The sequence below is a fragment of the Rana temporaria genome, chromosome 13, assembly GCF_905171775.1.
Source record: "Rana temporaria chromosome 13, aRanTem1.1, whole genome shotgun sequence".
NCBI lineage: Eukaryota > Metazoa > Chordata > Amphibia > Anura > Ranidae > Rana > Rana temporaria.
In genome coordinates, this window is record NC_053501.1 from 54116388 (window position 1) to 54142597 (window position 26210).

Sequence of the window (26210 nt, forward strand, 5' to 3'; positions counted from 1 at the left end):
AGAAGTAGGAAGCAGAGGCTGTTTTCTTTGTACAGTGTAGATGAGCTCAGTGTAAACAGCAATGTTTACTTTGCCTGGCCCTGTGATGAGCAAAGGAAAAGAAAAGTAATAGACCTTTCTGCAGGGAACACAACATATTTTCAGCGGCATTAATTTGTTATGTGTGATTCTCACCCCCACAGGCCATATATAGTTCCCTTCCCCTTACACACAACCTTGAAATCTCAGTGAAACCAGGTATGCAGTCCTCTTGCCCCTTCCCAACCTCCACAGTGCAATATTTCCGGACTTCAGTGTCTTTTGTACTGTATATTGATCAAATAACCATGCCTTACAGCAGCTGCCTGGCATTGTAGTAATTATGAACCTCCTTTATTCAGACCAGAACTTCATCAGATGGGTCACACCACCACACACTGCTTTTCTTGCACTCCTTGTAATGCAACAGGCATGTCACATGATGAGCAGCAATCTAGGTCCATCTTTAGGAGCTGTGCAGTGCATTGCTCTTCTGACAGGCCATCTAAATAGAGTTGGCATGTTCTGGACTAAGGGCCAGTTAACACATGCAGTCTAGTGCGTTTTTTTTTTTTCTACTTAAAAAAACCGCATGGAACGTGTTATATGGTTTCCAATGGCATAGTTTACACCAGTGCAGTCAGTTCCAGGAAAAAATGCGTTGAAACGTGCATTCAGATATGCATCCAAAATAATCTGGAGAGAGTGTGGTGTGAACTGGCCCTTAAATCTTTTCTCTTCCACAGATGTACATAGCTGATGGATATGTTGATAAGAGATATGGCAGCTGTCTTCAAAGCGGATTGTATAAAGTCTGGCTGTCACACAGGGATTCATTAACGCACAATAATGTAACACTCATAAAAAAAAGCTCTTCAACCTATAATTGTGAGTTATAAGCTCTAGAGCCCTTTGGCGGTGCTTGTACACACTGTATTCATCAGGAGCTGATCAGGATTGGTCTCATCAGAGGCACGTCCCACCACCTCCTGCTTTTCTTAGGTTACATTGATGGTGTCCTTGGAAGCAGGGTGAGGGAACAGGAAGAGCTGATGACTGATAGCTGGCACTTCTGCTGATATGGTGGCTGCTCTGTGGATTGGATGACCAAGTGGACCAACACTATAAGTGCTATACCATTCCCTACTGACTTGACTTGATTTGGCTGAATTTCAGTCCACTGTAAGACCCCTTTCACACTGGGGTGTTTTTCGGGCATTTTTCAGGCGTTTTTTCAGGCGCTTTGGCTTAAAAAAAAAAAAATGAAAGCACCTGTAAGAAGCCTAATCTGCAATCCCAATGTGAAAGCCCAAGTGCTTTCAGAGCCCTTTCACACTGCCAGCGCCCGAAAAACGATGGTAAAGCACGGCTAAGACCCCTTTCACACTGGGGCGTTTTTCAGGAACTTTGGCGTTAAAAAAAAACTCCCTCAATGGGAAGGGGCCTTCGGAGCGGTGTATTCAACGCTCCTAAAGCGCTGCAAAGAAGCTGCTTGCAGGACTTTTTTTTTACTCCCTGCCAGTGCAGCGCCTCATTCTGAAAGCACTCGGGCTTTCACATTGGGATTGCAGATGCAGCTTCTTTCAGGCGCATTACAGGCGCTTTTTTTAACGCTAAAGCGTCTGAAAAACGTCCCAATGTAAAAGGGGTCTAATGCACACCACCGTATGTGTCACATTGTGCATTGGTCAGCAGATTTGTAGATTTGTTGCTGGTCTCCAAAGGTCATTTTATACATTTCCTGAAGAACAAAATTTAATTTTTTTTAAATTTAATACAAATCTGTTCTGTTATTGCTAAAGTAACCTGTTCCATTCATGCAACGTTCTGTAAGCGGGCTTACCGTGTTGTGGTAGCAAACCAAATATTTCTGTATGCGATCATTTCTGTAATGAAATGTAAGTCTTTCTGGGAGCATTCATCAATCATGCTCTATCCATTGTTGGTCTAGTTTACCAGTTAACATGATGACAGTGATGAAAAGTTTATTATTGTATTGTCTTCTAGCAGATCAAATCTTGATCACGTCGTTTGTCACATTGTGCGCTGCCCTTTGAGGAGTGTGGTCATAGTCTGCATACTAATAATTAAAGTGGTATTGTACTAAAGTTTTGTTATACGATTTTTTTCTTTTAATAAAAAAACATATCATCATACTTGCCTCCAATGTGCAGTTAGTTTTGCACAGAGTGGCCTCGATCGTCCTCTTCTGGGGTCCCACGTCGGCTCTCGCGGCTCCTCCCTGCAAGAGCTAACCCCCTCTGGGAAGCTCTCTCCCGAGGGGGTTAGCTTGCGGGCGCGATCCCGTGCCATACAAGCTGCGTCCATAGCTGCCAAGTGTATGCTTCGGCTTTGATTTGTAAAGGGGCTGTAATGGCAGTGATTTTCTAGTAATCTTGTGTAATGTCTCTCCAGCATCCTGAAGCCATGTCCCCATTCACTCAACAACTCCTATAGAATGTTCTGGTTGGGCACGATATCGGACCATCTTCTGCAGCATATCTGCAGTCTGACCATCACTTGTAGTATTCCTGTAGACTTTGACCATCTCCTGTTGTATGTCTGCAGTCTAATAGATTTCCTTGGCACTAACTGAATAGTATGTGTGGCCTTCTGGGGATGTCAAGGTCTCACTTGAGGTCTCATAGATAAAGTTCTGCATAAATCATAAAGCTGAACTTCAGTCATTTTTTCATCTATTAAATCTTCTGCCCTTGTTGTTTTAACTATGGATAGTAAAACATTTTTTTTCCTGCCAGTAAATACCTTATACAGCCCACTTCCTCTTTATTGTCTAGTCATTAGCCTAGGCTTATGACATAATGCACAGCTCTCGCTATCTCAGTCTCATGAGAGTTTGCCAGGAAGGGAGGGGGGATGAGTCGTACGAGGGCCAATGAAAGCTGGAGGTGTGTGTCTGTATAAATCCAGAAAGTGAACAGGCAGCAGCTTCAGCAGCCCACAGTCAAAATGGCTGCAGCCAGACTCGTGGAGGGAGATTTCTGCAGCATATTTGGCAAGTACAGAATCACAGTATATGCAAAGTGGTTGGAGGGAAGCTTAAGAATTGGCAAAAATGTTTTTATTACAGATATTGAGCAGACTGCAGTTCCTCTTTAAGTTACCAAATTACAGGGGTTGTAAAGGAACAATTCCCCCCCCCCCCCCCCCTAAATAGCTTCCTTTACCTTAGTGCAGTCCTCCTTCACTTACCTCATCCTTCCATTTTGCTTTCCATGTCCTTATTTCTTCTGAGAAATCTTCACTTCCTGTTCTTCTGTCTGTGACTCCACACAGTAAAGCAAAGCTTTCTCCCTGGTGTGGAGTGTCGTGCTCGCCCCCTCCCTTGGACTACAGGAGAGTCAGGACGCTCTCTACGTTGCAGATAGAGAGAAGCTGTGTGTTAATGGGCGTCCTGACTCCTGTAGTCCAAGGGAGGGGGCAAGCATGACACTCCACACCAGGGAGAAAGCCTTGCATTACTGTGTGGAGTTACAGACAGAAGAACATGAAGTGAGGTTTTCACAGAGGAAATAAGGACATTTAAAAGCAAAATGGAAGGATGAGGTAAGTGAAGGAGGACTGCACTAGGGTAAAGGAAGCTATTTAGGGAAAACAAATTGTACCTTTACAACCTCTTTAAGCCTTGGCTTCACAGCCTGTTTCCTACTGCGCATGCACTTTCTGAATAATCCAGCTGTCTTCTGGGACCTGTGTGTCCCAGAAAGCAGTGGGGGGGGGGGGGGGGCTCTGGAAGTTTCATGGATCGCTGCGAAAAGAAGCAGCGATCTTACACAGAAGTGAGAGCGAATACCTGGTTTTCACAGATAATTGCTGAACACTGCGAGGGGGAATTAGTTTCTGGCAGTATAAAGTGATCCTGCACACTTCTACATGTTCCAGCACCTCTTGTTGAATGCTTTTATAATAAAATAAAAATACATTTAAAATCCAACATGGAAAGCAGTAAATCTTCATAATGGACACAGAAGGTATGCAGTTAAAGGAACGTAGGGATATCTTGCCAGTAGAGTTCTGAGAGATGGAAGAATCGGTGTGGTCATCTAACTTGCCAACATCTACCAAAAATCTGACTAATGTTTTAGGCAGACTGACATTTTTTAAATGGGATTGACCAGCTAATTTCAAAAATGTGATTATCACATACAGAAAACTGCATAATGCAAAATGTTAAAACGGTCTTGTGTTTTTTTTGTTTTTTTTTAACAGCATTTGAAGAAAGAATCTTCCATTCACCATGGATGACATGTCAGTAGAAGACATTCAGCTTCGAGCCAATCAGGTTACAGATGAGGTATGTGTGTGTGTAGATATGTGTCTCCCATCTGATCAACCTTGAAGAATCCTCACCGTGCATGTGACAGGAGTAGAGAGAGGACCGTGCATGAACCATTGGTCTAATTTCTGGTCATTAATGCCCAATATGGAGCTCTTCCTATCTCTAATAATGAACCTATTTAATAATAACCCTGAAGTTTAACATATTGAAGAGGTTTACAAGCTTAACAAGCAACCCCTTGCAGCTCGCTAGGAATGTATATAAAATATGAAAACATTCTCAGGGTATTGGTATGGGTTAGTAATATGATCAAGAACGTGTTGCATTCAATATTTCCACTGTGTACACTGCCCTCCATATCTGTCAATAGCAGTGCCAGATTCCAGCCATGCATGGGTGGGGGGGCAGTAGGAGTATCTGCACAAGCGTATTCCAGTCTGTAGAAGGGACTGTTCAAATCCAGAGCCCAGCCTTTCCTATTACTGATGGAAGCACATACAATATTCACTGTTTCCTTTAAAGTTCCTAATGGCATCTGGTATAGATGAATGCCTCCCTAAATGTTAGGCTAATCCTTCTAGCCTAGGCATGCAGACAGCCTGCTCTGAGGGACAATCTGTCTCTCATCTAAAGCACTTCATCAAAATTGAGCATAAGGCTTTTATATTTATACATTTTATTATATATATATTTATTGGCCAGGACATTGGCATGCTTTTTTAATCATGTTAAAAGCAAAAGGTAGGTGTGCTGTCCCTTTTTTAAACTTATAACCAAAGACTTCATCCAGAGTGGAGATGTCCTGTACACAGGAGCGGACGTTCTGTCGGAAAAAAAGTTGTATGGTTTTTTTTCCAAAGGCCTTTCCGCTCGAGCTTGGTTTGCATACACACGGTTGCACAAAAGTTCTCTGAACTTTCGAGCGTTAACGCGATGACGTACAACACTACGACAAGGCAAGAAAAAAATGTAATGCTTCCGAGCATGAGTCGAAATTTTCCGATAGGATTTTTTTTTTCCATCTGAAAAATTGAGAAACTGTTTTCTATCCAAGTCGGTTTGTACGTGGCATAAGACAGGAAGTGTGTTACTGGCAGGACCACCAAGGTGAAATAAAAAAGGGAGGGGGAGCCTAAAAGGAAACTAATGCAGCCACCACATCTAAGGATTTTAAAGCGGATGTGCCACGGAAAAAAAATATTAAAAGCCAGCAGCTACAAATACTGCAGCTGCTGACTTTTAATATCAGGACACTTACCTGTCCTGGAGTCCAGCGCCGTCTGCAGCAGAGGACGAGCGATCGCTCGTCACTCTGCTGCTCCCCCCGCCATCCTCAGTGAGGGAACCAGGAAGTGAAGCGCTCCGGCTTCACTACCCGGTTCCCTACGGCACATGCGCGAGTTGCGCTGCGCCGCTGATTGCCTCCCGCTGTGCTCTGGGAGCGGAGTGTTCCCAGCACACAACGGGGGGAGGACGGGAGGTGACGTTCTGCCCGCAGTTAACCCAAAACTGTGTGGCCGGAAGTGGACAGGTATGTCAAATGTGACACCGGAGGGGGGAGGGTTTCGATCAGCGTGAGTTCCACTTTAGGGTGGAGCTCCGCTTTAAGCTGCAATATGGTTAAAGCTGTATTGAATCCAAAAACATAAATGTAAGTTTGCTCAGTGGCCCTCCCTGGTTCCGACTGGATTGACAGTTCCTTTTTTTTTTTTTTTTCCTTTAGTCTCTGGAGAGCACACGGCGGATACTGAATCTGGCAGTGGAGGTAAGATGAGTGTGTTGATCACTGTTTTGAGACAGACAATAATAGTCTCTATACTAAAACTCGGAAGACATAGAAAACGCTGTCAGTTGTCACATTTTGTCATTACTTGTAAAAAAAATTGCGGATTGTCTTTAAGGTAAATATGGGTACTGACATTTTGATAATGCCAGTTGCCTGGCTGTTAGGTGGACCCAATAAATGTTATACTTTCCATGTCACTGGACATGTTCCCCAATGGAGCTCTTCATGTGCTGCCATTATTAGTACAGGATCATTCTATATTTTTAAAGCAGTCCAAAGCATCACTGGAACAAATAATGAGTTTAAAGTGGGGTTCCGGGCATATTTCTTTTTTCTTTGCAAGCTAAAATTATGGTAATCGCATTTAAATAGCCCCTAAAACATATTAATAGCTCCCCAATCATTATAGATCTCATTGCAAACACTTGCCTTATATCCTCCAGCTCATGTTGTGGCCGTATCCATCATATGTGTGGGCATGTGAAGCCCAGTTCCTTTTTCTTCCTGGTTTTCAGGGAGAGGTGCATGCTGGGTGATTTTTAGGCACAGTAATGCCCAGAGACTCCTGGGAAATGAGTTTCATCATTTCCCAGGAGGCAATGGGGTCTTAGGACAGGAAGTTGAACTACCTAGAACCAGGAACTAGGCAGATTACTAATACTGCCTAGTAACAGACAGATAGAAGTGAGTTAAAAAAAAAAAAATTGTGTGTGTGTGTGTTTTTTACATTAAAGGCAAGCTGTTAAAAGAAAGTTCATTTTTAGGGTGGAACTCCGCTTTTAAGATATTATTTACGTTCTTATGGACACTTTACAGACACATTCACAATATTAAACAGATGCTAGTAATAGAAACCCTGGACTTTAGTTAATCTCTAAAAAGGTTTCTTTTAATATTTAAAAATGTCTGTTCACAAGACTATTCTAGACACTTTGTTTTATTTTATTTGTGTAAAAGTCCTGCCTAAAGCAGATGCAGCAGAATGTCCGTTACTTTTCAGGCTAATAAAGGGTATTTTCTGTGCCCCTCTCTGATTTTAGTTCCGCTTTAGCTGTGTGCCTCTACCAAGTGGCTGCCCCCACACTGAGACACAATGCAGCACAGGACATGGTGAGTCAGGAGGAACTGGGAAAGATCAGCTGCAGGGGAGACCACAGGCATAGCTTTCTGAGTTTTTCTCTTTGACATTCACAACCTAGAGTTCAGTAGGGTCAGCAATGGACAGTGCTTGGCAGGTAACTCCACCAAACTTCCTGTCCTGGTGACAATGTCAAGGGCCCAGAAGTCCAGGTAAAACTAGTAAGAAAAGTGCAGTCCCCTTTAAAGCGGTGGTTCACCCTAAAATCCACTTTCTGTCACTAGATCCAGCATACTGCTGACATCTGAAGTATGCTGGATTTTTTTTTTTTTTTTTTTGTACTTATCGTTTTATCCGTATGTCTGCTCCGGCTCCGAGCGGCGTATCCTTCCGGGTATAGGCGTTCCTAAGTAAAGCGCAGTTGATTGACGGGCTTGGATAGCGCGTCACACCTTCCGGAAATAGCCGACGTGACTCTCGGCAATTTACGGCGCCTGCGCAGTCAGCTCTACACGGCAGGCGCCGTATAGCGCCGTAAGCAGCCGAGAGTCACGTCGGCTATTTCCGGAAGGTGTGACGTGCTATCCAAGCCCGTCAATCAACTGCGCTTTACTTAGGAACGCCCATTCCCCGACGGATTCCCCGCTCGAGCCGGAGCAGACATACGGATAAAACGATAAGTACAAAAAAAAATCCAGCATACTGCAGATGTCAGCAGTATGCTGGATCTAGTGACAGAAAGTGGATTTTAGGGTGAACCACCGCTTTAATAGCACATAAATTTAGTTGGCATGTTCAATTAGGTTGATACTGAAGTTGGCTGTCAGGAAATAAACTAGCTGCTTGCATTCTTTGTTTTCTTTCCCATTAATACCAAAATCTCTTTATTCTAGAGTCAAGATGCTGGGGTAAAGACGATAACGATGTTGGATGAGCAAGGAGGTGAGGGCTGGAAGGACCCCAATAAAGTATAAAATGCATTGCAAACATATATATTTGCTTGCTTTTGTGCACTGGTCCAAATGATTTGGTGGAGGGTTGCTTTTCAGGGTTTGGCCCCTTAGTTTCATAGAAGGGAACTTTTAAGGCATGGGTCTTCAAACTATGGCAGCCAGTTGTTCAGGAACTATAATTCCCATCATGCCTAGTCATGTCTGTGAATGTCAGATTTTTACAATGCCTCATGGGATCTGTAGTTCCGCAACAGCTGGAGGGCTGTAGTTTGAGGATCCCTGTTTTAAGGCGTCGGCATACCAAGACAATTTGGGCAGTTTCATGCCCTGAACTTTTTGGGAACAGTTTGGTGATGGCCCCTTCCTGTTCCAACATGACTGCACACCAGTGCACAAAGCACGGTCCATAAAGACAACGCTTTAATTTTTCTTTACTGCTTGCATGTTTACAGAGGAGGTCTAGGGCTAGAATTATTGCTCTCGCTCCAACATTCACGCCGATACCTTACATGTGTGATTTGGACACCGTTTACATATGTGGGTGTGACTTGCGTATTCATTCGCTTCTGCCTGCGAGCACACGGGGACAGGGACTCTTTAAAAAATATATATATATATATATATATAAAAAATATTTCCCTGAAAATAAGCCCGGGTCTTATATTAATTTTGGCAACAAAAGACACAGTAGGGCTTATTTTCGAGGTAGGTCTTACCATGTAATGTGCTGTCTTCTCTAACCCTGCCTGACAGGAATCCCCAGTGTGAACGGAGTTAAAATGCTTGTAAATTATATAATCCACTTTATTACAGTAGTATATCATGTACAATGTGTGTGTTTCTGTAATATAATTTTGCCAAATACCTTTTGTTATAGCGCCGCTCTGCCCCGCATTAATATTGCAGAAACACACACATTGTACATTATAAATTAGTACAATAGAGTGGGTTATAGGATTTTAGAAGAATTTTAAACGTAGGTCTTATTTTTGGGGTAGGGCCTATACTGCAGTCCTCCTGGAAAATAACGCTGGGTCTTATTTTTTTTTTTGGTCACTTTTATTCCTATTACAAGGAGTGTAAACATCCCTTGTAATAGGAATACACATGATCGGTCCTCTTTACAGTGAATTATGGGGTCAATAATTCCCCACATCTCACCTCTAGGCTGGGAGCCGCCATCTCCTGTTCGGATCTCACTCGGCACTGGCAGTCACACAGACACACACAGTCCCGCCTCCAACATCGGCATTGGACCAGCTCCTGTGATAGACAGAACACTGGTCCAATGCCAGTGGCGGAGGCGGGACTGTGTGTGTGTGACGTGAGAGCCGAACAGGAGATGATGGCTCGTGAATTCTGGCTGTGTTCATCCCCCTTACCTTCCAAGGTACACTATCGGCGTATAACACGCACCCGCGATTTCCTCCCTATTTTCAGGGGAAAAAAGTGTGTGTTATATGCCGATAAATACGATAATTTCTGAATGAAAATCACATGCACTGTCTGAAAAAATTCCTTTGACCAAGAGGTCCAAAGCTGCGGACCCGATCGCCGCCGGTGTCCCGCGATCAGCTCCAGGAGCTGAAGATGGGGAGAGATGTGTGTAAACACACCTTCCCCGTTCTTCACAGTGGCAATGTCACTGATCGTCTGTTCCCTGATATAGGGAAAGGCGATCAGTGATGTCACACGTCCAGCCCCGCCCCCCTACAGTTGGAAACACATGAGGTCACACATAACCCCTACAGCGCCCCCTAGTGGTTAACTCCTAAACTGCAATTGTAATTTTCACAGTAAACAATGCATTGTTATAGCATTTTTTGCTGTGAAAATGACAATGGTCCCAGAAATGTGTCAAAAGTGTCCGCCATAATGTCAGTCCCGAAACAAATCGCTGATCGCCGCCATTAGTAGTAAAAAAAAAATTATTAAAAATGCCTTAAAACTATCCCCTATTTTGTAAACGCTATAAATTTTGTGCAAACCAATCGTTAAACGCTTATTGCGAGTTTTTTTTTTTTTTTTTTTTGGGGGGGGGGGGGGGTATTATAGCAAAAAGTTAAAAATATTGTTTTTTTTTTTTTTAAATTGACGCTCTATTTTTGTTTATAGCGCAAAAAATAAAAACCGCCGAGGTGATCAAATACCACCAAAAGAAATCTCTATTTGTGGGATAAAAAGGACGCCAATTTTGTTTGGGAGCCACATCGCACGACCGCACAATTGTCAGTTAAAGCAGCGCAGTGCCGAATCGCAAAAACTGGCCAGGTCCTTTACCTGCATAATGGTCCGGGTCTTAAGTGGTTAAATAAATTTGATCTGAGTCTAATATTTACCAGATTCAACCTCCTAATAGTATATACAGTATATCTCTTCTGTCTGTTATTCTCAGTGGATTTGAGGTTTTGCTCTCTAACCATATAGGCCTGGATTCACAGACACTGGCGCACATTTATGCCGCCGTAGCGTATCTCTTTTACGCTACGCCGACGCAGTGCAGAGAGGCAAACATGGAATTCACAAAGCACTTCCTCCCAAAACTGCGCTGGGTTTCCTAGGCGTAAGTCGGCGTAATTGAAAGTGGGCGTGAGCCATGCTAATGAGGCGTGACCCCATGCAAATGATGGGCCGAGTGCCAGACAGATACGTATCGCCAACTGCGCATGCGCCATCCCGTGGACGCATCCCAGTGCGCATGCTCACAAATACGTCAGAACAACTGCCTAAGATACGCCGGATCACTGCCTACGGCGTGAAGGTAACCTACGCCCAGCCATATTCACGTACAACGTAAACTACGCCGGCTTGTGTTCCCTGGTGCAGCCCTTTGCATGGATGCTGCTGAGTTACACCTCCTTTATGGGGCATAACTTTACGCCGTACGATCGTGAATTGGCGTATCTCCCTCATTTGAATAGAAAATCACTGGGAGCGCCAAATGCGTCCAGCGTAAAAATGCGCCCACTCTACGCCGGCGTAGGCAAGTTACGCCGGTGGAATGAAGCCTGATTTTAGTGGTATCTTAGTTTTGTGGGCACGGCGCACAGATGCGACGGCGCACTTTTTTTTTTATTTTTTTTTATTTAATTTTCCATATAGCCTAAGTTATGCACCACACTTTTTTAAGATTATTATTATCTGATTAATCGACCAACTGATCAATTTTATGAAGATAATCGTTAGTTGCAGCCTTAGATGCCATTAAAGTGTGCGTGTACTTTTGACCATATAGTGTAGCTTTGCCTGCTCACGCTTTGTTTACAGCTCCATGGGAAATCTGTAGCTTTTTTTTTTTTTAAAAAGGAGGTCCTGGTTTCTGCCTCTTGCATTTTTATTACTTCCTCCTTTTTTAATGTGTTTTTTTTTTTTTTTTTTTATTCAACTTCATTGCTGTTACAAGGGTGTGTACAAGCCCCCTATCCGATGGCTTTGGGTGACAGGTTATTTGGGGGTTCTAGCACAAAATGCAGATTTGAACATGGGGTGTAAAGGAAATCTGTATTTGGGAGGTCTGGGGGATAATCTAATTTATTTAGAGCATCACAAAGGAGATTAGTTATGTGCAGCATGTAGTAACTGTAATAGCCAATTTGAAGTCAGATTATCAAAAGAAGATCTGTGATTTGCTCTGGAGTCCTAGACTTTATAAATAAACCTTTCATGTAATGCAACTCTCCTTCTGTAATATACAGAACAACTGAAGAGGGTCGAGGAAGGACTGGACCAGATCAACAAGGATATGCGAGAGGCAGATAAGAACCTTACAGAACTCAACAAATGCTGTGGCCTCTGTGTTTGTCCTGGGAGTGGGTAAATCACTTTTTCTTTTATACTGTTTAAAGCACTTCTAATCTGCTCCTTCCAGAGCATTTAAAAGAAAGAAAAAAAAAAAAATTACAGCATAGCACTGTTGGGCGAGGAAAATGTACATTTGTGCAATACCCTCCTGCGTATTTTGCCAGGTTGGCAAACTATTACAAATTAGGATTATTATTAAATAAACTCAATTGTCAGATGACGGAGTCTGAAATGCTTGCACTAGTCTCTCTCTGCCAGCCTGTACAATTTTATATGTTTGATCGGATTTCTTTTCAGTACTGTACTAGAGACAGAACTGGAATAATGAAGAAATAGTGGAGGAAATTGCCCTCTTAGTCGGTTGTCCGTGGAACAGGTGTCTCCATTGGAGGACTTTCCATTACATTGTCACCAAGACCAATGAATGGGATGAGTCTCCTCAGAAGAGACACTGACAGAAATACCGTATTTATTGGGGTATAGCGCGCACCCCTAAAGTTGCCCGAAATTCCTGTGGAAAAAAGATTTTTTGTACTTACAGTTTTGGTGTCTTGCGCGGCGGCTTCGTAGGGTCCGGCGTCCGTCTGCGGCTTCGGGTGTCCGGCGTCCGTCTGCGGCTTCGGGTGTCCGGTGTCCGTCTGCGGCTTCCGGTGTCCTCTTCGTTGGGTCCGTCGTCCTTCTGCGGCGTCCTCCCCGCTTGTTTCTCGCGCCGAGTTTGAATACTGCGCCGACATATACAGAGCGCAGTACACTCCTGTATGGTCGGGCAGGCTCGGCTACTCTCGCGCTGACGTCCTGTACGTCCAGGACGTCAGCGCGAGAGGAGCCGAGACTGGCCGACTAAACACGAGTGTACTGCGCTCGGTATATGTCGGCGCAGTATTCAAACTCGGCGCTGGTATCGGCGTATATCGCGCACCCGCGATTTTGCCCTGATTTTCAGGGCAAAAAAGTGTGCGGTATACGCCGATAAATACGGTAACCTCCTGACAAAGGTTCTTACCCTTCATTCACACTATGCTCTTTTTAGATATACTGTAAAGTAGATTTTTTTTTCATTTTGGATAGAGGAAGGGAAGGTTATATACAGTGTCAGTGTTTTTTTTTTTTTTATCTGTGTCCCAGTGGAGAGATGTACTTTCACTTCCTGTCCCATAGCCAAATCAGGATGTGAGGAAATCCCTTGCAGACCCCCATTTCACCAGACCTAGTGTCCCCATTGGAAGATTTCCTTTCTACTACTTTTCTGGGGTCAGCCCAAATTTGGGGATTTTCTTTCACTTTGTCTTAGACTGACAGGTTCTAATCCCACTCGATCCTTTCCAAAACTAAAAGAAAAATGTTGCCTTTTAGGTTCTAATAAATAGTCATGAATGTACTCTGGTTTGCATATACAGCCATGAACATTTTTCTTGTGGCTTTGGAGGACTTAAAAGATAGTCTGTTTTTCTTATTTTGAACAGAAGTTCCTGGGCAGGCCATAGATACCATTTTCTTTCCTGCAATCATGGACTGCAGGAAAGAAAATCCCTCCCGTGGAGCTATTGTGTTTTCCCAGTGGGGAGGAGTGCAGGGTGCTGTCCCTACTGGGGGAACACTGTGATTGCTGGCGGCTATAGCCACTGGCAATAATCGCATGCTAAAAATCCAGCATGCTGGTTGTACTCAAGTTGTTTGATGGATCGACTTCGGTACAGTCCGCCTGCCCAAACATAGATCGAATCTTGGCTGAACTGGCCGAGATTCGAATGGTCTATGGCCGTCTTTAGTTTCCTTTCCGCTCCCTGGTGAAAGTGATATGTTGGAGCTGGTGAGGTATTCCCTATTTAGGACTGATTTTTTTATTTTTTATTTTTTTTTGTCTTCATCTTTGAACAGCAGCTCAATGGTTGAATTATCAATATAAATTATTACCTTCCTCCTGGTTAAACAGTAATTATGTGACTACACATCCACTGTTGCAGTGAGCCGGGCATATCTTAATCCTTTTGCTAAGGCAGTGCCCATTGATCTCACCAGTAGGTGACAATGGTGCCCATTTCCTAATGTTTCTCTAAATTAGTCCAAACCTCCTAATTTGAACTTTCTGAATCAACGTGTATTTTTAGTCTTGTGGTGCATACTTGCACATTATAGCAGACTTGGCTCTGAGTTTGTACTTCAGCATTGAAAACTAGGCATTCTTAAAGTGACTGTAAATTTTTTTAATATATTTTTTTAAATGACAAACATGTTACTTGTGCAGCCTCCATGTGCAGAGACGCTGATCTCTGGTACAGCGCTAGATGGAGGTCGGGCTCAGGTAAGTATAAGGCGGGGGAGCGCTGTCAACAAAAGTGTGTTCTTTTTGTTTTTTTTTTGTTTTTTGTTTTTTTTTGTTTTTTGTTTATTGTACCTTTTTTTAATTTGGAGAATGTATGTAAATGTTCTACCATTCACAACTACTCTAATTGCCACTGCTGCAATCTTGTCTGGCCCCTCTTGCAGCTCAGCATCTTCTCACTTCTGCCATTGGACAGCCAATGATAATGTCACTCCTGCATAAGTGTGCTGTAGTTTTTCTTAAGCACCCTACTCCATTCTTGGCGTCTTTACAGATGTACCGCAAGCAGCGTAAACAAGATAAGATATTGCTATGAGAAAGGCACATTTTTTTTTCCTTTTTAGTAGAAAATGCTAACAGCAGCTCTATGTTGCCTCAGCTGCTAACATTGAAGCATGCTCTTATGGATCAGCATCTATGCTATGGGAAAGACACACAGCCTGAACATCACCCTAGGATAGCACCCTCGTGACTTACTATTGTGCTTTGGTTCCAGTGTCCGGAGAGAACAGGAAGCCGGAGTTGGGTAAATATTTGACAGTTTCACCTGTTTGCTTATTTTCATCCATCCTTCCCGCCTCTCTCACTACCAAACCAAACTCAAACCCATGTGCTAATAGATGTGCCAAAACGGTGCTAAAACAGGACTGTTCCTGAATACCCACAGTCATGTAGACCAAAAGCATAGTAAATGTAACAAACACAAAATAACCATATCAAGTGTAGTCAACTATTAAATTAAAAAGGTAAGTGGGTAGACCAAAACTTAACAATTCACTAATGCTAGTGATGCTGTGTGCCAAGGAGGGGTACAACTCCAGCTTTCTGTAAATACAAAAGGGAAGGAGAACCCAGTCCAAAGACCAGACTGCAGTTAAATATTAAAGAGAAACTTTTATTATAAGACAAATGTAATGCACTCACAATGGTGGAATCAAGCAGACTGTGGCATCGCTAAAGCTGTGTGTTCAGCAGTGAGGAATAATGTACGATCAGTCTGAGAGCCCTGGCTCTAGGCATATGATGTGACAGAACCTGAATTGTACCATGGTGAGCACCCACTTAAGTATGGAGAGCACTGAACCTGGGAGAGCACCATCTGTCCAACCTTGGTGTGACGCCACCAATTGAAGCATGCCAAGAAGGATGCATTTATAGGACTTCCTTCTATTTGTCTGCCTACCCACGGGGTAATAAAATGGTTGTAAAGCCTCAAGGTTTTTCACCTTAAAGGTGATAAACCTTCTGTGCTGCAGCACCCCACATTTTCTTACCAAAGCCTGATCTGATCCAGCGATGTGCATGAGTGCAGCGTGTCTCTCTCTCTCTCTCTCTCTCTCTCTCTCTCTCTCTCTCTCTCTCTCTCTCTCTCTCTCTCTCTCTCTCTCTCTCTCTCTCTCTCTCTCTCTCTCTCTCTCTCTGGATAGATTGAAGGGCTCCCGCTGCTGTCAATCAAATCCAGTGATCAGGGAGCGAGCCCACATTGGTGCCCCCATGAAAAGTGGCTTTCCGTGGGGGCACCAGATAGAGGAGGGGCATGGAGTGCCTGTGGGGCTCACCAGAAGAAGACGGGGGCTGCTGTTTGCACAGGGCAGGTAAGTATAGTCATGTTTTTGTTTTTGTTATTTTTATTTAAAAAAAAAAAGGGGTTTACAACAGCATGTCAATAGCATGTCAAATTAAAACAAAGCCATTGAAGAAGCTATACCTGCAGTTTGAACGTTGTATTTAGAGTAATCAAGGACCTGTGTGGGATGGGTGTTGCTGGCGCAAATGGAAAAAACAAAACTGTGCTATATTAATGGATTTGCTGCAATCAAAAAAAGGGGGAAAGACACTCTATGGTGTCTCGTACAAAATTAAATATGTGTATTATATGGATTGCGCTACCCTGGTGGTTGGTCTATATCCACCTAGTCCTGGGCAATAATTGCTATTATTAGCCCCTATATATTTCACCCCTATTAACTGCCTAAAGTAGGGCCAAATATGCCAGCCGTTAAATTGGGCCAATAGAATATATGTGCAGCCCAGGTCTCATTGTATAGTTGGAGAGATGGGGGGACGGAGAGAGCGCACGGCGTCGGACATGCAATGTCCGGTTTAGTAAGTGGACGATGTTGGCAACTGCAGGCCAGTATAATGAAGGGAGAACCACAAGCAAGATGGCGGCGACGCTGCTTCCGGCCGGGCGGAGTAACAACATCCAGCCGGACGGAACTAGCAGCTTCCACCCATTGTAAACAAGGGAGCACCAAGATGGCGGAAACGCTGTATCCAGTCTGGTGGGATAATAACATCCGGCCAGACGTGAATAGCGGTTTCTGGCCAAAAGATAGGGGGGGGGGGGGGGGGAGGCACACAAATAGCAGCGCATATGGCCGGTGTATATTTGGATGGCCATTGCATGCTAAGTAAATGGATAGCATAAACAGGGGAACTAAGATGGGAATACCAGAGCGGAATAATGTACGGTTCCAGTAAGCAAAATGGCAGGGGAACAACTTCCGGTCCGCGCACTTCCGGGAAGAGACGAGGGGCGGGAATTTCAAATCATACACAGATTTAGAGGGCTATAAATACAGAAGCATAACAGGAGTACAGCAGCTTCCTGAGGAAGCAATATACCTTGCGAAACGCGTAGAAGCTGCTGACATCTACGGAACAACACACTAACTGTAAGACAGGCGTAAGGGGAACACGAGAGGTTCTCCTCGCCCACAAAGGAAAGGAGTTTATTATGTCTATGGAGCATTCCTAATCGCTAGGAGGGCATTACTATTGTGTGTGTGTGTATGTATGTATGTATGTATGTATGTATGTATGTATATGTATATATATATATCTCTCTATCACGGTCATATGCAGGTCAGTGCGTCGCACAAGAACCCACATATGTGCATTACCAGACCGACAAATTCCAAATGCACAGCGCCAACCAGTAGGTAACAGTGGTATATGCACAGTGCAGCCAGCGCGTCTTTTTACCGGGCAACAGCGGCTCCCCCTTTTACTCGATGGGTCTGGGGGCAGAAACAGCTCTAATGGCAGTCCTCCTTCCTCCTTCTTAGGCGTGCAATGGAACGCACGCCATTGTTTGTACCCGGAAGTAGATGCGTTCCAGCCCCCGCTCCCAGATGGGCCGGAACGTCCCCCTCCGCTTCTGCGCATGTGCACTATGCGCAGCGCATATTCCAGCCGCGAAACCGGAAGTGCGGGTGTATATGCGTTCCACCCGCTACTTCCGGTTCGTCAGGAATCTCCAACGTCCAGCCCAGGCCAATTCTGCCAGTTCTCTCCTACATGTAAAAATCATAGTTGCTTTGCTCGAAAATTACTTGGAACCACCATTTTTTTTTTTTTTAGCAGAGGTTCTAGAGAATAAAAGGGTGAGTTTTTCAACTTTTCATGTCGCACGGTATTTGCGCAGCTTTTTTTTTTTTGGAGAGAGTACACTTAAATTTTATTGCAAAAAGACGTTCTATAGCCTTATTATTTGTAAAGTATAAAAGATGAGAGTAGATATGGAAAGTGAATAAATAACATGTCGTGCTTTAAAATTGCATATGCTAGTGGAATAGCGACAAACTCTGATACTTAATGATCTCCATAGACAACACTTTTTTAAATTATTTTACAGGTTACCTGTTTAGAGTTACACAGGAGGCCTAGCGCTAGAAATATTGCTTTTGTTGTAATATTCGCCGTGGTGCGAACACCGTTTACATTTGTGTGCGTGACCTACGTATGCCTTCGCTACTGCATGGGGGCGCTTTAACCACTAGAGGCCCGCGCTATAGTCATATGACGGCTACAGTGCGGGCCTGAAAATCCGGGAGGACGTCAATAGACATCCTCCCCTTCGCGCGGTGTGCGCTGTAATCACTGAGACTTGGTGGATCACAGATCCGTGTAAGGGGTCGGTCCCGGCCCCTTACCACGTGATCAGCTGTCAGCCAATGACAGCTAATCACATGATGTAAACAAAGGATCGGTAATCGTTTATTTAAATTTTTTTCTCCTCATGCTGGAAAAAGCCGACCACGGCTTGTTTACAAGAGACATTGGTCCCGAAGAGGAAGGAGGCACATCGGCCTCATCCGTGCCCATAAAATCCGCCTGCCAGTGCTACCTGTCTTTGCCACTTATTAATGCCCACAGTAATGCCGCCTGTCAATGCCACCTTTCAATGCCCTTCAGTGCAGCCTCATCAGCGTACATCAATGAAGGAGAAAAATAACCTGTTTACAAAATTTTATAACAAAATATAAAAAATATAATTTTTTTTTGTTTAAACAAAAAAGAAAAACTGCAGAGGAGGTCAAATACCACCAAAAGAAAGCTCTATTTGTGGGGGAAAAAAAATCTAAAAATGTAATTTGGGTACAGTGTTGCATATTGGAGCAATTGTCATTCAAAGCGCGACAGCACTGAAAGCTGAAAAATGGTCTGGGCAGGAGGGGGGTTTAAATGCCCAGTAAGCAAGTGGTTAAAAAAATATTATATATATATATATATATATATATATATATATATATATATATATATATATATATATATATATATATATATATATATATATATATAATCTCTTTTTAATTTTTTATATTGATTATTTCTACACCGGCCCTTTTAATTTTTGTTGATTATTTATTATTCCTATCGCAAGAAATATATAAAACAATAGAAATAAGGCATGATAGGTCCTCTTTGTGGAGACATCTGTGGGTCTTAAAAACAAAAAAACAGATCTCTCTTCTACCCTGGAAAGCATGAGATCAAAAAAAGAAATATTAATCTCATGCTTTCCAGAACATTAAATGGCAGTGGTTACATCTGCGGTGGTTACAATGGCTGGGGACTGTGGTATTCACAGCCAGCTTTATGAAAACCCATCAGCACTGTCAGATCGGATTCCGGGCTCGCCATCTGTAAAAGCCACGTCGTGGCTAATTGGCCCCTAGGATGGCTTTTACATTTATAGGCAATCGCTGTCTAAAGATTTTTTTTTTTTTAAATGATACTGGGATGATGCCTGTAGCTGCAGACACCAGGCTGTCCATGAACGTCTACCCGGCGGAAAGTGGGTAATCTCCCATAGGACTCATCTAGAAAATGATTGGTATTGATCCCTTTTTAAGATAGAATCATTTAGCATATCACAGTATTGTACAGGGATACCGCAGTATGTATGGTACACCTTTACTTCCGGTCCACGATCATTGGGCTACACCATATGGATAGATGTGTTGTCCATTTTTAAATTGTGATCATCTAAGAGTTACAAATCTAGTGAAATTCACAATGACAAAAGTGCTAATGGCCCAGTGCAAGATTAATCACCACATAGTGCATCGCAAGTGCAAATGTTGCTTTAAACAAGCTGCTGGCAGGTTTTGGTAAACTTCACAACTAAAGCTTGTTGAAAGCCTTTAACATTGCCAAACTGCGGCTGAATAATGCTTCAGCTTGCCGAAATGTTCACAATAGCATGGTGGTCACACTGCTTTTATACAGGCTGAAGCCCATGGGAAGAAGGCATTAATATGACATTTTATCATATGTTGATCGATAGATACAGTTGTGCTCATAAGTTTACATGAATTTTATGATTTCTTGGCCATTTTTCAGAGAATATAAATAACACAAACTTTTCTTTCACTTATGGTTAGTGTTTGGCTGAAGCCATTTATTATCAATCAACTGTGTTTACTCTATTTAAATCATAATCGCAACAGATACTACCCAAATGACCCTGATCAAAAGTTTACATACCCCAGTTCTTAATACCGTATATTGTCCCTTTAACATCAATGATGGCTAGAAGTCTTTTGTGGTATTTGTGGATGAGGCTCTTTATCTCCTCAGATGGTAAAGGTGCCCATTCCTCTTGGCAAAAAACCTCCAGTTCTTGTAAATTCTTGGGCTGTCTTGCATGAACTGCATGTTTTGAGATCTCCCCAGAGTGACTCAATGATATTGAGGTCAGGAGACTGAGATGGCCACTCCAGAACCTTCACTTTATTTTGCTGTAGCCAATGACAAGGTCGACTTGGCCTTGTGTTTTGGATCATTGTCATTTTGGAATGTCCAAATACGTCCCATGTGCAGCTTTCTGGCTGATGAATGCAAATGTTCCTCCAGTATTTTTTGATAACATACTGCATTCATCTTGCCATCGATTTTGACCAAATTTCCTGTGCTTTTGTAGCTCACACATCCCCAAAACATCAGCGATCCACCTCCGTGTTTCACAGTAGGAATGGTGTACCTTTCATCAAAGGCCTTGTTGACTCCTCTCCAAATGAAGCGTTTATGGTTGTGACCAAAAAGCTAAATTTTGGTCTCGTCACTCTGAATTACTTTGTGCCAGAAGGTTTGAGGCTTGTCACTGTGCTGTTTGACGTATTGTAAGCGGGATACTTTTTGGCAATTGTGTAGTAATGGCTTTCTTCTGGCAACTCGACCATGCAGCACATCTTTCTTCAAGTGCCCCCTTATCGTGCATCTTGTTTAACAGAGTCCTGTATTTCACCTGAAGTTATTTGTGGGTTTTTCTTTGTACTTCAAACCATTTTCCTGACAGTTGTGACTGAAATTTTAGTTGGTCTACCTGACCGGGGTTTGTTTTCAACAGAAACCCTAATTTTCCACTTCTTGATTTTAGAGTTTGAATACTGCTGATTGGCATTCTCAATTCCTTGGATATCTTTTTATATCCCTTTTCTGTTTTATACAGTTAAACTACCTTTTCCCGAAGATCATTCAATTCTTTTGCTTTCCCCATGACTCAGAATCCAGTAACGTCATCGTTGTGTTGTCTTTCGTTCTCTGAAAAATGGCCAAGAAAGCATAAATTCTGCCAGGGTATGTAAACTTATGAGCACAAATGTAAATAAATAGAGATAGATGTTGATATGTTATGAATTTATTACAGGCATTTACCTAATGCTTAATTTGTGCAGCCCTTTACATTCTTTATAATGAATATGTATATGTGTGTTTGTAAAGGGCGGGACTACATATGTGTGTATGGCAAAAGTAGTAGAGAATATATGAGGACTCATGGTTGACTTGGCCCACTAACCCCGTTTTTTCTTTTACAATGCTTTTCCTGTTATGTACTTTGCAAGAATTTTCGATATATCAGTTGGCGTCCTAGTTGATCGTATTCTGTGAATACTGACAAATGTTTTAGAAAAAATTCTTATAAAAGCAAATGCCCATGGACTGTGCAATACGAGCCACTATGAGCATTTTTGATGCTGCTTTCTGCCAGAGGTTCTTGCATTTTTTTCTGCCACCTAGTATGCATGGACCCTTACTTAATCTATTGCATTACAAATTTAGCAGTGCACTAATCAAAAAAATATGAGAATTTCTACATTACACGATACAGATCTTCGTTTTGGACAATTGGACTATGCAGCGACATTTAGGCGATTGGACACTGGCAAAAAAAGCTGTGAGGACAGCCTTTGCATAACCCCTCCCACTTTGGCAAGCCTGTTTGTTGGTGTCCTGTGCACAGGAGTTAAATGCTCGTTATTTCTAGGGGTGAAGGGGATGACTTCTCACACTCCCCACTACATCTGGCTTCAGGACTTTCCGCTTCTTCCTGGTTCTGTGGGTGGTCCCTTGGTGTCATCACATACAATGCAGGGCTATTTATACGGCACTGTATGTGGATAAGGTGAGCATGTGATCATGGCTATGAGTACCGGGTGTGCAGCGTGCCCTTAAGCCTGAGGACATAGTTTGGGTTCAATCTGTTCACTTGATGTTGTGCTAAATAAGCAAAACAACTAAACAGAATTGTCCAATAACAAGCTTTTTTTTTTTATTTTTTTTTTTTTTAAATAAAGAACTTGGTAACAGTTTTTATATAATATGGGGTTGCAGTGCTTACTAAGATCATTTTGGCATGCTTGTTAGTCATTTATTTTCTCTTCTCCTTTCTGCTTACTAACCTGAAGGTTTCTTAGGAGGCTGAAGTACCACCAGATCAGGTTGGTGTTAAAATGTTGTACTCTGAGGTTACCTAGCTTTGAAAAGCTGACCTGCATGCTTACTCTCTAGGTTAAAGGTCTCTAACCTTTTAATGTCTGAAAGCCATTTTAAGGAACGCGAGTCTTTAGTCACTTTAAAGGGAATGTATAATGTCTTTGTATATGTTTATTCCTATTTTCAGGACATCAATCTTTTGAAAATTAGTTTTTTCTTATAATTGTGAAATACTGTACATGCATGTTTCAGAATTGTGAATCTAAATTAAGAACGCACACTTCATAGTTAATAAAAAGTCACAAAGTGCACCAACAACCTAAAGCATACCCAGGCGCAAAATGGGGGGCACTGGTGCGACAGCAAAAAAATTGCAATTACCACAAAATGATAAATGATCTAAAAAGAGTTTTCGAACCATGCAAGTCCATATAAAAACACTGTGGCATGAAGTTCACATTATGACAATGTCCGCAGTCTCTCTTCTAAGCAGAATCTTGGGGGCTCTCCCACCAGCAAACTATGCAATGGCACAGCGGCCATTTTTCTGTAGCCCTGTGGTAATTTTATGCGGGTCTGCAATGTACCTTTTTTATAAACTAAACATTTTTTGTGGATGGGCAGGCTTGCTTAACAAAGTGGTGCCCCACATTGTAACTCCTAGTTACACCCACTTATGGCACATATGATGTCCTCACAGCTGTCTCGTTATTATCCATATGGTATACACATAGTCTGCTGCTTATGCTGATTCTTCCTGGTGTTACCTTGGTTAACATTACCATCTGGAAGGCTGCCACCTGCTGGAGACCTATGGATATGCTTTTTAGTGATCAGAAAAGAAAAATATCAGATGCAAAAGAGAAACGTGATTTACAGCGGACAGTAGAGGGAGGCATAAGTTGATTAAAAGAGAACAATGTTGGATTGTACCAGTAAGATCACATACATTAAACATGCACTTAAAAGTATGCCAACTCTGATAATAATTCTAGGTAGTGCAGCAGATGGTCCTGTGTGCCACCCAAACAACCTCGGTATGTCAGAAGTTTTGTGAATCAGGGGAGATGGATGGATGACAGGAACGTTTTTCGCTATTTACAGTATGTTACATTCTGAAAAATTGATGGCAAGGACTTTTTTTTAATGAAGAAGAGGGCAGAAAGTGTCTGTCCCCAGTCAGGACCTTCAATCTTCTGCAGTGTTGAACCCAAAGCGGTTAACCCCAGCAGCACCAGATGTTTAGCACTATCATGAGGACCTGGCATAACTGGAACTAGGATTTCCACAGGAACCATCAGCCTGCAAGACATGGGACATACTTTTTATAGATAAGTTATGTGACTGCAGCTTTAACCCCTTCCCACAGACAGTACGCATATATGCAGCCTCACTGGACTGGACTTTTTTTTCCATGGGGCCACATATATATCTGTCTTTGTGCTGGAAGCGTGCCGCACAGTGAGCTGAGGCTTTTTAGCACAGCAATGATATTGGCCAAATATGTACTATGATGGCTTTGGTCTATCCTTGTTCCCCTGAGGAAAAAATACAGTCTATTCGAAACATGGTAGTGAGGAGAATCGTACCCAACATGCTCTGATCATTATCATGGCCTTTATATATTCCTTTTATCTGTTATTTTAACATGTTTCTAATAAATGCCTTTTTATAGATTTTTGTGTGTGTGTGTGTGTGTGTGTGTGTGTGTGTGTGTGTTCAAACCACACATTGCCGCGATCATTGGAGCGAGAGCAACAATTCTAGCGCTAGATCTTCTCTGTAACTCAAAACTGGTAACCTGTACACATTTTTAAACGTCGTCTATTGACAATTTAAAGTGCCAATGTTGGTCGCCATTCCACGAGCAGGCCCAACTTTGAAGCATGACATGTTGGGTATCAATTTTCTTGGCATGTTTTTCTTAATTAAAAAAGCCTATTTTTTGCCCAAAAAAAAGCGTTAAAGTAAAGGTTTTTGTTTTTATGTTTTTAATGGATCTCATTGATCCGAGAATAATTAACAGAGATGCATATGTCTGGTTGAATAGTAGATTCTGACAGACAATAATACCATGTGACATGCATTTTAGACCTCTCCAACATATCTCTTGATTATCATCATTAATGCATATCTACCGGGCGTCCATACCACCTAGCTAGAATTTTATAATTTCTTTCTTGATGTCTGGCTGCTAGAGATAATTTTGTGTGTTTTTAAAAAAAAAAAAAACTTTTCCCAATCTGAGATGGGAATTGTCATTCCCAATTTATTTTCCCATTTAGATATATACAGTATATGTTAATTAACCACTTCCATACCAGGTACTTACGCAGCTTCCCGCCCAAGCCAATTTTCAGCTTTCAGCACTGTCGCACTTTGAATGGCAATTGCGCGGTCATGCTACACTGTACCCAAACAAAATTGGCGTCCTTTTTTCCCCACAAATAGAGCTTTCTTTTGGTGGTATTCGATCACCTCTGCGATTTTTTTTTTTTTTTTGCGCAACAACTAAAAAAAGGCTGAAAATTTGGAAAAAAAAAATAACGTTTTTATTTTTTTCTGTTAATTTTTTTGTAAATAAGTTTTCTCTTTCAATTACGGGCACTGATATGGCGGCACTAATGGGCACCGATGAGATGGCACTGATGGACATTGATGAGGTAGTACTGACGGGCACAGATGAGGTGGCACTGATTGGCGGCGCTGGTATGCGACACTGATGGGCACACATAGGTGGCACTGATGGGCACACATAGGCGGCACTGATGGGCACACATAGGTGGCACTGATGGGCACACATAGGCAGCACTGATGGGCACACATAGGCGGCACTGGGCACTCATAGGCGGCACAGATGGTCACTCATGGGCGGCACTGATGGATACTTATGGGTGGCACAGATAGGTGGGCACTGGGCATGGATGGGCACTGTGGGGTGGCACTGATGGACACTGGGGTGGCGCTGATGGACACTGGGGTGGCGCTGATGGACACTGGGGTGGCAGCACTGATTTTTGCCAGGTTGCCAGTCAGTGCCCATTTGTGGGCACTGACTGGCATCTTTTTTCTTTATGCTTTTTTTTTTATTTATTTTTTAGACTTTTATTTTATTTTTTTTTTTTTTTTTCTGTCTTTTTTTTTTTTTTTTTGCCCACCCTGGTGCTCCAGGGTGGGCATCCAGGGTGGGCAGTGTGGCGATCCGAGGGGGGGCTGCGCTGATAAACAATCAGCGCTAACCCCCCCTGTCAGGAGAGCCGCCGATCGGCTATCCTCTACTCGCGTCTGTCAGACGCGAGTGAGGAAGAGCCATCGACGGCTCTTCCTGTTTACATCGTGATCAGCCGTGGTTGGACACGGCTGATCACGTGGTAAAGAGTCTCCGCCGGAGGCTCTTTACCGAGATCGGAGATGCAGGGTGTCAGACTGACACCCCGCATCACCGATCGCCGCGATGCGCGCCCCCACGGGCGCGCGCGGCATGAAATCCTGCAGGACGTTCTAGAACGTCCTGTCAGGATTTCATAACCACTTCCCGGACGTAAATCGGCCATAGGCCGGGCGGGAAGTGGTTAAAAAAAATATAGGAAGTAGAGATACTAGATAGAACAGAAGTTGGTCTCTGCTCTTGTAATATTAATCGTTAAAATTCTGTTAATGGTCGATCTAGTTTTGTATCCGAGAATAAATAATATGTTTGTTTTTTGCATCCATTTAGTTCTAAACTCCAGTAGTCTCGCTACGGTACGAATTATTGGGGAATAATTTAATTCCTGAAGCTTAGTCAAATCTCAAGGATATTGGCAACTTTTTGCCATTTTTTTCAAATGCTTTGCCATTTAAAAGAAAAAATTATTTGACGAAGATATTGAGTTTTATTTGATAATGAAATATTTTAAGGCTTCAGATTTATCATAATTTGCTTTAAAATTACTTACTACCCCAAA

At 42.7% G+C, this 26210-nt stretch overlaps 1 protein-coding gene across 2 annotated transcripts in view; it reads left to right on the forward strand.

The window, feature by feature from the left end:
- Positions 1–26210, forward strand: part of SNAP23 (synaptosome associated protein 23) — a 64258-nt gene that overhangs the window by 29353 nt on the left and 8695 nt on the right. For both annotated transcript variants that reach the window (XM_040331926.1, XM_040331925.1), the window contains exons 2-5: positions 4249–4333; positions 6042–6083; positions 8076–8124; positions 11831–11948. In XM_040331926.1, the coding sequence (XP_040187860.1) occupies positions 4277–4333; positions 6042–6083; positions 8076–8124; positions 11831–11948 (266 nt within the window). In that variant the 5' untranslated portion in view covers positions 4249–4276. The remainder of the gene's footprint in view (positions 1–4248; positions 4334–6041; positions 6084–8075; positions 8125–11830; positions 11949–26210) is intronic.